The sequence below is a fragment of the Schistocerca americana genome, chromosome 3, assembly GCF_021461395.2.
Source record: "Schistocerca americana isolate TAMUIC-IGC-003095 chromosome 3, iqSchAmer2.1, whole genome shotgun sequence".
NCBI lineage: Eukaryota > Metazoa > Arthropoda > Insecta > Orthoptera > Acrididae > Schistocerca > Schistocerca americana.
The window spans coordinates 971,237,017-971,250,251 of record NC_060121.1 but is presented as its reverse complement, the minus strand read 5'-3'; the positions used below and the strand labels follow the sequence as shown (position 1 = coordinate 971,250,251).

Here is a 13,235-nt window from a genome sequence, read left to right as displayed (position 1 = left end):
ATATCTGTAAAAATGAAGTACTAACAAAATGTCAGTTTGGTTTCCAGAAAGGTTTTTCAACAGAAAATGCCATATATGCTTTCACCAGTCAAATTTTGAATGATCTGAATAACCGAACACCACCCATTGGGATTTTTTGTGATCTCTCAAAGGCTTTTGATTGTGTAAATCATGAAATTCTGCTAGACAAGCTCAAGTATTGTGGCATGAGTGGGACAGTGCACAAATGGTTTAATTCGTACCTAACTGGAAGAGTGCAGAAAGTTGAAATAAGTAGTTCTCGTAACATGCAAAGATCAGCACATTCCTCAAACTGGGGAACTATCAAGAATGGGGTTCCACAAGGGTCAGTCTTGGGTCCTTTGTTGTTCTTATTATATATTAATGACTTGCCATTCTATATTCATGAAGAGGCAAAGTTAGTTCTCTTCGCTGATGATACAAGTATAGTAATCACACCTGAGAAACAAGAATTAACTGATGAAATTGTCAATACTGTCTTTCAGAAAATTACTAAGTGGTTCCTTGTAAACGGACTCTCACTGAATTTTGATAAGACACAGTACATACAGTTCCGTACAGTGAATGGTATGACGCCATTAATAAATATAGACCTTAATCAGAAGCATATAGCTAAGGTAGAATATTCCAAATTTTTAGGTATGTCCATTGATGAGAGATTAAATTGGAAGAAACACATTGATGATCTGCTGAAACATTTGAGTTCAGCTACTTATGCAATAAGGGTCATTGCAAATTTTGGTGATAAACATCTTAGTAAATTAGCTTACTACACCTATTTTCACTCATTGCTTTCATATGGCATCATATTTTGGGGTAATTCATCACTGAGGAATAAAGTATTTATTGCACAAAAGCGTGTAATCAGAATAATAGCTGGAGTCCACCCAAGATCATCCTGCAGACAATTATTTAAGGATCTAGGGATATTCACAGTAGCTTCTCAGTATATATACTCTCTGATGAAATTTGTTATTAACAACCAAACCCAATTCAAAAGTAATAGCAGTGTGCATAACTACAATACTAGGAGAAAGGACGATCTTCACTATTCAAGATTAAATCTAACTTTGGCACAGAAAGGGGTGAATTATACTGGCACTAAAGTCTTTGGTCACTTACCAAATAGTATCAAAAGTCTGACAGATAACCAACAAGTATTTAAGAAGAAATTAAAAGAATTTCTGAATGACAACTCCTTCTACTCCATAGAGGAATTTTTAGATATAAATTAAGAAAAAAAATAAATAAAAATAAAATAAAAAATAAAGAAAAACAAAAAAACACAAAAAAATAAAGTTGTTATATTAACTTAAGTATGTTGTTAAATTAACCTAATTATGTCATGTGTTGGAAAATTCGACTCGTTCCACATCATTACGAAATATCGTATTCATGATCCATGGAACTAGTATTAATCTAATCTAATCTAATCTAGGTGTGGGAGAGTTCCAAGTAGTTTACCATGCATAACAAACAGTAAGAACTGAAAATATGAAGAAATAGGTTGAGAGGACACATCATGAGGAATTGTCGACTTCATATGGAGGCAAGCATTGTGTGTTAAAATAGTGGAAGGAGAGCAAGGCTTGACTACAGTAAATAAGTACAGTACAATAAATATATGTACAGTATGTATGCACGAGATATACTATCACTGAGAGTTACAGCAAACTAGTCTTCAGTCTGAAAACAACAACAACCACATGCGTGGAGAGGAATAATGCTATAGTGCATCGTAGTATGCATATCGTAATCATGATCACTTATATCCATTCTCTAAATGCACATGTAGCAATGAGAGCTCAAAATGCAAGACAATGCTTGCTCACACACGTCTCAGCTGCTGATGGTATAACCTGAACTAGTGTGTGTTTTTTTGCAGTGTTGGTGCTGAAACAAGTGTTAATGAATGGTATGTCTCCCACTGGAGGTATTAGTGGTAGTATCAGCCAGAAACAGGAAAATTCTGTTAAATAGAAACTTTATTTTTGTTCAGCAACACTAGCATAATCTACTAAGATTGAGTATTATCACAACTTTCACAAACATGAATTTCGAAGTATGGGATACTGGCCTTCCTAATTTCGTTTGTGCAACCATGATAGTCACAGTTGCTGCATTAATACTTTATTCATACAGGTAGTAGCTATGTACCTTTTTAAATTTTAGTAGTTGCATAAGTAGTACACAAATTAATAAAGCATTGTCCCTTAACTACACAGAAGTTGTATGCAACGTAAACCGAGATACCATATTCATTTTATCACAAGAGGCTAACATATGAGGGTTATTCGGAAAGTAAGGTCCAATTTCTAATAAAACATAAACCATCACAGATTTTTTCAAAAAACTGTTTTTAAATAATTTCTAACATTTTTCTCTATTTTTATACATAGTTTCCATATCTGTTTAAATATTTTTCATAATACCATTCTACAAGCTTTTGTGTCCCTGAGTCATAGATATTTGCCACCTGTGAGGATAATCAGTCATTATCAGCTTCTTTCACCTCGTCTACTGTTGTGAAGTGTTTACTGATGAGAAACTCTTTTAGGTAGTGGAACAAATGAAAATTGCTACACTCCAAGTCCGTACTGTACAGTAGGTGGACAGTCTGTTCCCATTCAAAGGATCAGATCAGATTTTGGCTATCAATGGCAGAATGAGGTCTGACAGTGTCCTGCAGCAACAGAACTCCAGATGTCAGAAGGCCACATCGCTTATCCTGTATTGTATGTTGATGTTTCGTCAGGGCAGTGTTGTAAGCAGCTATATTTGTCGTTGTTCCTTGCTGCATGAACTCTACTACCAAGACTCCATGTCTATCCCAAAACATGAGTGCCGTAACCTTGCATGTCAAGATTGTCTGCTTCAACTTGACACTGACTGGTGATGTCATGTGATGCCATTCCATTGACTGAAACTTAAGATACTGGAGTCATGTGAGAAACTCAAGTCTGATACCCTGTAATAATGATCTCTAAAAATTGATCACCTTCCTTGTGACATAGGTCCAAAAACTCGAGTGCACAACACATTCTTTTCATTTTGTGTTTCTCGGTAAGCAGCCTGGGAATCCGAGGTGTGCACAATTTGCAAAGCTGCAACTTTTCGGGGACAATTCTGTGCAAAGTTGTTCTACATTCGGAAATTCCAATACCAAAGTGAAATTGTGAATTACCGGTTTTCATGAATCTTCTCATCCACTCTATGATCAAATCTTCTGAAATCACTGATGACCTGCCTGATTTCGGTTAATCATGGACATTTTCCCATCTGTCCTTGAAAGCCTCCATCCACTTATGAACTTTGCTGTCACACATCACAATGGAGCCACACACTTTACACATCTGTCAACGAATTTCCACTGCCGCAACGTTCCTTATTGTCCGAAGTTGAATCACTGACCATAACTCACAATCAACAGGCTGATCAGTTGTTACAAACAACTGCCACTGTGAACAGCACAGAGTGACTATACAAATCCAAATGGCATTATTTGACAAGCAATGCATGCCAGGAGTCAGTGCACATCCGTGTTTCAATGTTCGCAAGACATCCGATTAGCTGCAGCAATTCGGACTTACTTTCCAACCAACCCTCAACATCTGCACACAAAAGAAACATTTATTAATAGATGACACCACAATAAAGTGCTCAAAAATCCATCAGAGTGCAGAACTGGGAAGCAAAAGAATGTTATTTCCTCTGTCAAAAGGCAATTTTTCGAAAAACTGTTTCCATTCAGAATTCAAAAGTTTTTGACGGCATTAATACCAAATGTAGTTAACATTATCCTAGTTATGTAATATCTATTTATTTTACACAAAAAGATCAAGGGGAAATCTATGTTGTTGAAGAAATGACAAAGAGAACCACAATATATGTAAATGCCAAACCAAAGATTAGAACAACAGTAAGGAAACTAGGAAATTCACACACCAATATAATTTCTGGACCCTCGGCCCTGTCCCACAAAAGAATAATATCCCAGTCGTTCAGTGACCTTCGATTTATCCTTTTACAAAAGTCATTGTAAATCTATGGGTTACTAAAGCAAGAGGAAAGAGGTAAGGACATAAACATATTCCAGGTAGCAATAACTGTCCATTTTTTTGTAAAAGTCAGTAATAGTTAAAGGTATATTGAATTAACAAACAGCACATTGGTTCTCAGGCTTTTTTGTTCATGACACACTATACAATGTAGTAAGTTCCCACAGCACACTAACATAAGAGCCAACACCAGTCAGAGGGAGGTAACATACGACTCAGCAACAATACAAGAGCCTCCATCTAGCGCACTGCCAGATTATCTTCACCAGTCAGTTTGTAGTCTCAAAGTCCTACTGAAGTCTGTGTTGTAACATATTTTGAGGTTGATTTTTAGTTACACACATGTATGCAGTGCCCAGTTAATATGTTAATTTTTCAGTATGGATAAATTTTTGATTTAAAGGAAAAAAGGTGAAGATGGCTCAGAGAGACAAACAAATAAACAGTAATACAAGTGAGAACATACTGATTCCAAAAGTAAGTCTTGTTAAAGCAGTGCAGCCTACTGAAATATTTCATAAGTATCAAGAGAATTATTTAAACTTTGGATTTACATTCAGTGGACCTGAAATCTGTTCATAACCAGAATATATCCTGTGTGGAGAAAAAGTAAGCAATGAATCCTTGGTCCCTAGTAGATTGAAAAGACATTTAGTAGCAAACATGGTCACTCGTCTGGGAAAGACAAGAACTATTTTAGTCTATTGATTTCATCAGCAGAAAAGCATGCCAAATCTACAGTAAGGAGATCAATTATTTCTGAAAAAGCGCAAGTGGCCAGTTATAATGCAGCTGAAGTAGTAGTGAAAAAAAAATGCATCTCCATAATATTGCACAGGACATAATTTTTCCTGCAAGTAAGGAAATGGTGAAATCAATGTTAGGTGACGGTGCCAAGAAGGAAATATCTTTGGTTTCATTGTGTCCAAGAAGAACTAAGAGACACTTGTGTATTTTCACTACAGCTCAATGAGTCAACTGATATATGCAAGAAATTTCAATTTACTGACTTACATAAGATCTGTTCAAGAGGATTCGATTTCTAAACAATTTCTTTCAAGTACTGAGCTGCTGCGGTTCAGGTGCATATAATTCAGTATTCAGCACTTTGGAACAAAATGAGCTGGCCTGGAAAAGCTGTCTTTTTCTTTACACTGATGGCGCACCAGCAATGAGTGGAAGATTCAAAGGATTTGTTGCAAGACTGAAACCAGATTTCCTGACTGTAGGTTCAACACATTGCTTCATAACATCATGAGTCTCTGGTGGTGAAGACCATGTCAACAGAATTTAAAAGCGTTTTACATGCAGTCATTAACACGGTAAATTCTGTTAAGTCTAGGGCTGTTACGACAAGATTCCTCAAACAATTGTGCCATGACGCTTTGGTTCTGGTTCCTGAGAAGGTTTTTTGAAATGAGCTACTAAATACGCTTAGCGTCAAACAGCCAGACTTTGCAGCTCAGTTAAATGATGAGGAGTGGTGTGTAAAGTTAGCGTGTTAAATTACTTTAACAAAAGTATGCAAAAAAAGTATGCCGACGTCAAGTGAGAAACTCACCAGGTTCTTAAAAAAACTTAGAATAGGGAAATCACATGTCGAAAAGAAAAATCTGAAGTGGTTCCTCTTACTTCTGAGATAAATCCACACAGTTACATAACCTCAAACTCATTTCAAATTACCTCATAGTTCTTGAGAATAACATGACACAGTATTTTCATTCCATCAACTGTCAGCAAATATGACTGAATGTGCAATTCTCATATATGTCTCCAGAATCCACCAGCAACTTTTCTCTGGAGGAAGAACAGCAGCTTGTAGAACTTCAGACAGGCTGAACACTTCAACTGATATGAGTTACCACTTATCAAGTTTTGGATGTTAACAAAGAAAGAGAACCCAGTAATACTGTTACATTTTTCCACTACCTACATGTACCAAATTGGATTTTTGGCACTAATTGACATACGAAACAAGAACCATGAGAGACTTCTCTCAGTTAAATAGGGAATGCGTGACAACGCAAACTTGTAAGGCATGTTGTTGTTGTGGTCTTCAGTCCAGAGACTGGTTTGATGCAGTTCTTCATGCTACTCTATCCTGTGAAAGCTTCTTCATCTCCCAGTACATACTGCAACCTACATCCTTCTGTTTGGTGTATTCATTTCTTGATCTCCCTGTACGATTTTTACCCTCCAATGCTAAATCGGTGATCCCTTGATGCCTCAGAACATGTCCTACCAACTGATCCCTTCTTCTAGTCAAGTTGTGCCACAAATTTCTCTTCTCACCAATTCTATTCAGTACCTCACCATTAGTTGTGTGATCTACCCATCTAATATTCAACATTCTTCTGTCGCACCACATTTCGAAAGCTTCTATTCTCTTCTTGTCTAAACTATTTATTGTCCATGTTTCACTTCCATACATGGCTACACTCCATACAAATACTTTCAGAAACGACTTCCTGACACTTAAATCTATAATCGATGTTAACAAATTTCTCTTTTTCTGAAACGCTTTCCTTGCCATTGCCAGTCTACATTTTATATCCTCTCTACTTCGACCATCATCAGTTATTTTGCTCCCCAAATGGCAAAACTCATTTACTACTTTAAGTGTCTCATTTCCTAATCTAATACCCTCAGCATCAACCGATTTAATTCGACTACATTCCATTACCCTTGTTTTGCTTTTGTTGATGTTCATCTTATATCCTCCTTTCAAGACACTGTCCATTCCGTTCAGCTGCTCTTACAGGTCCTTTGCTGTCTCCGACAGTATTGCAATGTCATCGGTAAACCACAAAGTTTTTATTTCTTCCCCATGGATTTTAATTCCTATTCTGAATTTTTCTTTTGTTTTCTTTATTGCTTGCTCAATATACACATTGAATAATATCGGGGATAGGCTACAACCCTGTCTCACTCCCTTCCCAACCATTCCTTCCCTTCCTTACCCCTCGACTCTTATAACTGCCATCTGGTTTCTGTAAAAACTGTAAATAGCCTTTCACTCCCTGTAATTGACCCCTGCCACCTTCAGAATTTAAAAGAGAGTATTCCAGTCAACATTGTCAAAAGCTTTCTCTAAGTCTACAAATGCTAGAAACATAGGTTTGCCTTTCCTTAATCTATTTTCTAAGATAAGTCGAAGTGTCAGTATTGCCTCATGTGTTCTGACATTTCTGCGGAATCCAAACTGATCTTCCCCGAGGTCGGCTTCTACCAGTTTTTCCATTTGTCTGTAAAGAATTCATGTTAGTATTTTGCAGCCATGACTTATTAAACTGATAGTTCGGTAATTTTCACATACGTCAACACCTGCTTTCTTTGGGATTGGAACTATTATGTTCTTCTTGAAGTCTGAGGGTATTTCACCTGTCTCATACATCTTGCTCACCAGATGTTAGAGTTTTGTCAGGGCTGGCTCTCCCAAGGCTATCAGTAGCTCTAATGGAATGTTGTCTGCTCCTGGGGCCTTGTTTCGACTTAGGTCTTTCAGAGCTCTGTCAAACTCTTCACGCAGTACCATATCTCCCATTTCACCTTCATCTACATTCTCTTCCATTTCCCTAATATTGTTCTCAAGTACATCGCCCTTGTATAGCCCCTTTCTGCTCTCCCTTCTCTGTTTAGAACTGGGTTTCCACCTGAGCTCTTGATATTCATGCAAATGGTTCTCTTTTTCCCAGAGGTCTCTTTAATTCTCCTGTAGGCAGTATCTATTTTATCCCTAGTGACATATGCCTCTACATCCTTACCTTTGTCCTCTTAGTCATCCCTGCTTAGCCATATTGCACTTCCTGTCAATCTCATTTTTGAGACATTTGCCTGCTTCATTTACTGCCCTTTTATATTTTCTCCTTTCATCATTAAATTCAATATTTCTTCTGTTAACCAAGGATTTCTACTGGCCCTCGTCCGTTTACCTTCTTGATCCTCTGCTGCCTTCACTACTATTTCATCTCTCAAAGCTACCCATTCTTCTTCTACTGTATTTCTTTCTTCCGTTCTTGTCAGTCATTCCCAAATGCTCTCTCTGAAACACTTTACAACCTCTGGTTCTTTCAATTTAGCCAGGTCCCATCTGCTTAAATTCCCACCTTTTTGCAGTTTCTTCAGTTTTAATCTACTGTTCATATCCAACAAATTGTGGTCAGAGTGCACATCTGCCCCTGAAAATGTCTTACAATTTAAAAACTTTTTCCTAAATCTCTGTCTTACCATTATATAATCTATCTGAAACCTTCCAGCATCTCCAGGCTTCTTCCATGTATACAACCTTCTTTCATGATTCTTGAACCAAGTGTTAGCTATGATTAAGTTATGCTCTGTGAAAAATTCTACCAGGCGGCTTCATTCCTTATTAGTTCAATCACTTTTATTAGCAACATCGTAAATGCTCAGAAGTGACATAGCACGTCGAGCTGTTCTTGCAGCACAGTACTGTGCCACAGCAAATCCACTGACAACCACTGCACAATGCAATTTGAGTTATTTGGAGGTCATCTGTGGCACAACACAGACCTAATGATACACTGTCTATTACATGTGCCACTACAGGGCACCAGCCACGTTTCCGTGCAGTGTGCGTATCAGGAAACTAGCGGTGCTGCTATTGAGCCACACATTACATGTTCACAGATATACTTCCATCTGCTGGATACTTAAGATGAAGCACTGCTTCCAGCTGGTAGTCAGCTGCTCACTCTGTTCTGGGCCAGGAGTCAGCTACAGACGTAGGTTAGCAACTGGAACCTGCAAGACCAGCCAGAATGCTCTGCTCAACATTGTCTCCGTACAGAACCATGGCACACTACATGGTGTGGCCCCCACATATGGCACCTTACAGCCACTCGGGATGAGGCTTCCTGCAGAACAGGTATCATGTCAGTGAACGTTGTTTCTATTATTTTCAAGTGATCATGAACGATTTTTCAGTTGTTCTTGGGACTAACTTACTTGTGACCTTGTGCTGTGAATAAAGCGTTTTTGCTTCAACTTGCAAATCACCATTTCCTAAGGCGTGCATCACCAAGAAGTAGGACATTAAAGAATGTTTGTGTCTGAATGTATGTAGTTTACCAGCTGCCTCCGATTTTCTATATTTGCAGCACGTATCTGGTGCTGGTGGGCACAAATTCTGTGCAGCGTTAGCGTCTGTGGACAGCCTGTGAAAGTATGTTGCACACACTGCTTGTCTCACGCAAATTCAAATCGTACTGTTTTTTCTACTGGCTTTGCCATAGTATTCCTGATATTCATCAATAACAGTAAGCCTTTTGGTGCATTTCATATTTTTACCATCCAATAATTTGGTATTGCCAAGTTTCTTTTTCAGCTGATGAAGGCACATTCCCATCCTTTCTTTACATGGCTGACACTTCAAGCTTTGCAATACGTTCAGCATATCATTTGCTTTTTAAAACAGTATTGAAGAATTTACAGATCCCATCTCCCAGATATATTTCATATATTAAGCTCCTCATTCAGACTGTGAGCAATGAAAAACATCCATAGTAACTGCTACTTTCATACTTCCACTTGACCCCTCATGGTTCTTTGTACACAAGGGCCAATGGAAACACTTTTTCTCTTCATTGCCACCTACTAAGGTGTACCAATGCCAATACTTGGTGAGAACTTCAAAATCCAATACCTTACCTGTACCAACACTTACTGCACTACTAAATCCATTTTTGGAAGTTTGAGCCTTTTCTGCCATGACCCATCAGATGCTAGACAAAAGTGTGTTCCATCACTATCATTTACAGCTTCTGCAGCTGCAGTTTCATAGATTCTGTTGCAACAGAGTCTATGTATTTGCCAACAATTTCAGTGTACTACTCATATTGTGTTAGTGGGTTTGGTATGTTCAAGAGAGCACAAAGTAGTTTACACTACGACAACCTTTCCCCATACACTTAACTCCATATAATGACCTCACATTGGCTCCACATAGTTCATTATCTGAGCATTAAAAATGGCTTATCAATTCCACCATTTGTGCACATAATTTTCAGTTCACAGAGTACTCCATTCCTAGCAGTTACAACTTCGGAAAGCACTATACCCCCACCATGTAACTTCCATGCCGCAAGCTCTTTCAACACTGATATTAAAATATTCAGATCTATAATTAAATTTTCACTACTGCCTTCATTGATACATAATGTATATCCTACATATAAGCTTGCAAATTTTTTTCAGTGCACTGGAAAGATTGTCCACAGTCTTCTCATTACTACAACTGTCACTTTGACCTATTTCACTGCTGACCACAACTGTGTAGTTCTACAGTATCTGTTTCCTTTGTTCCGGTGTATCTCTGTGTCAGTTATTATAAAATGATAGCAACAATGCATAAATGATAAAGCCCTTGTATGCAGAAGGAAAAGGTCTCAAGTTTGATTCTTGGTCCAGCACACATTTTAATCTGCCAGGAAGTTTTAAATCAGCACACAATCTGCTGCAGCAGAGTAAAAACTCATTCTGGAAACATCCGAAGGCTGCGGGCAAGCCATGTCTCCACAACATCCTTTCCCCTAGGAATACTAGTCTTGGTAGTTTTGCAGGAAACTTCTGTGAAGTGTGGAAGGTAAGAGATAAGAAACTGGTTGAAGTAAAGCTGTGAAGACAGGTCACGAATCGTGCTTGGGTAGCTCAGTGGCAAAGCACTTGCCCAAGACATGAGTTCAAGTCTCCATCTGGCACACAGTTTTAATCTGCCAGGATGTTCCTTTAAGATGCTGTCAATGATAATGTGTCTTTTCTTCTCAGTGATATTATTTCAAGAAGACAAACGAAGTTGAACTAAGAGTCTTGTAAACATTTGTAGCTATAATTTAGTCAATTCTATGGAATAGAAGAAAATAAACTTAAGATGCAGATGCCTATAGAAATATGTTTTAATTAATCAAACTTATTACTGTATTATGAAACTCTCCCCACCACCACTTCTCACAGGCAGCTACACATAAATTGCAGCTACACACAAATTATCAGACATTACACACAAAAGACTGAACTCATTAATTCATCAGTAGAACACAGAAAATGTACAGCAACAGTGATAATGATATGCCTTAAACAGGTTAACTATTTATTTTCATGCCATTATTACAAAGAACATGAGCCTGCAGTATCTATCTCACATAAAAAAGCTTAAGCAAGAAAATGGAGAATACTGATAAATGGCAAAAATGGAGGCCTTTTGAAACCTAGCACCACAAAACTTTTAGCTGCACTCACCTCTGGAGAACTCTGCTAGCCATTTCAGCCACAGTTCCAGCATCACAGCCTGTTCCATAGACACGACACCGCAAATTACCAATGTCTGTCAACTCAAGTTCAGCAGTTGCCATATTCTCCTCTAATGGGTGCTCAAAAGATACAGAGAGGCTCTGAGCAGATAGTGCTGTCACTTCAAATACAGTAGGCAGCTCTTGTGATCCAGTAAGTGCCTTTGACGTATCATCTTTTTCCGCATCTGCTGAACATAAATACATCACAAAACATAAGAGCATATTTGGACATTACATTGCAAATTTGAATGTTTCCTCTGAAGAAGATGATATCTGCAGTGTATACAATCCTGTTACTACCCTTGCATCTATAAATGAGGTAGTAAGTACGATAAGAGCCCAAAGCACAGACACAAACTTCTGAGAACAAGAGATGTTTGTGAAAATCCGTCTTGTAGGCAAATCACCAGTCTCATACGTCTGACTTCTTTTTTAACCGAACCTCAATATCCCATATTTCCTGTGAAAAACTAATCTATCCACTTTATGTTACGAAATTTCAAGTAATATTTCTTTCTTTTCTCAGACGTTATATCTGGTCAAAAATGGAAAGTGACGCGGACCTTGATCAAGCGTGACTTCCTTTTAACTGTATGGTATATGTTATATTGCATTTAGGAACTTTCGGGTAATTGAACATGTATCAATAATTACTGAGTTCTGTAGTTGTATGTATAAGTTTGGATGTAGCTGTATTGCATTGATGTACTGGTGGATATTGTGTGGTATTACTCCTGTAGTTGATAGTATAATTGGTATAATGTCAACTTTATCCTGATGCCACATGTCCTTGACTTCCTCAGCCAGTTGGATGTATTTTTCAATTTTTTCTTCCGTTTTCTTTTGTATATTTGTTGTATTGGGTATGGATATTTCGATTAGTAGTGTTAATTTCTTCTTTTTATTGGTGAGTATGATGCCAGGTTTGTTATGTGGTGTTGTTTTATCTGTTATAATGGTTCTGTTCCAGTATAATTTGTATTCATCATTCTCCAGTACATTTTGTGGTGCATACTTGTATGTGGGAACGTGTTGTTTTATAAGTTTATGTTGTAAGGCAAGCTGTTGATGTATTATTTTTGCTACATTGTCATGTCTTCTGGGGTATTCTGTATTTGCTAGTATTGCACATCCGCTTGTGATGTGATCTACTGTTTCTATTTGTTGTTTGCAAAGTCTGCATTTATCTGTTGTGGTATTGGGATCTTTAATAATATGCTTGCTGTAATATCTGGTGTTTATTGTTTGATCCTATATTGCAATCATGAATCCTTCCGTCTCACTGTATATATTGCCTTTTCTTAGCCATGTGTTGGATGCGTCTTGATCGATGTGTGGCTGTGTTAGATGATACGGGTGCTTGCCATGTAGTGCTTTCTTTTTCCAATTTACTTTCTTCGTATCTGTTGATGTTATGTGATCTAAAGGGTTGTAGAAATGGTAATGAAATTGCAGTGGTGTAGCCGATGTATTTATATGAGTGATTGCTTTGTGTATTTTGCTAGTTTCTGCTCGTTCTAGAAAGAATTTTCTTAAATTGTCTACCTGTCCATAATGTAGGTTTTTTATATCGATAAATCCCCTTCCTCCTTCCTTTCTGCATAATGTGAATCTTTCTGTTGCTGAATGTATGTGATGTATTCTATATTTGTGGCATTGTGATTGTGTAAGTGTATTGAGTGCTTCTAGGTCTGTGTTACTCCATTTCACTACTCCAAATGAGTAGGTCAATATTGGTATAACATAAGTATTTATAGCTTTTGTCTTGTTTCTTGCTGTCAATTCGGTTTTCAGTATTTTTGTTAGTCTTTGTCTATATCTTTCTTTTAGTTCTTCTTTAATATTTGTA

The 13,235-nt window shown here is 37.6% G+C and overlaps 1 protein-coding gene across 1 annotated transcript in view; it reads right to left on the bottom strand.

Annotated features, from left to right (window-relative positions):
- The window catches only part of LOC124605251 (mediator of RNA polymerase II transcription subunit 1-like), a 206,499-nt gene that overhangs the window by 85,368 nt on the left and 107,896 nt on the right, over positions 1 to 13,235 (bottom strand). The window contains exon 9 of the mRNA XM_047136808.1: positions 11,334 to 11,571. Coding sequence (XP_046992764.1) covers positions 11,334 to 11,571 — 238 coding nt within the window. The remainder of the gene's footprint in view (positions 1 to 11,333; positions 11,572 to 13,235) is intronic.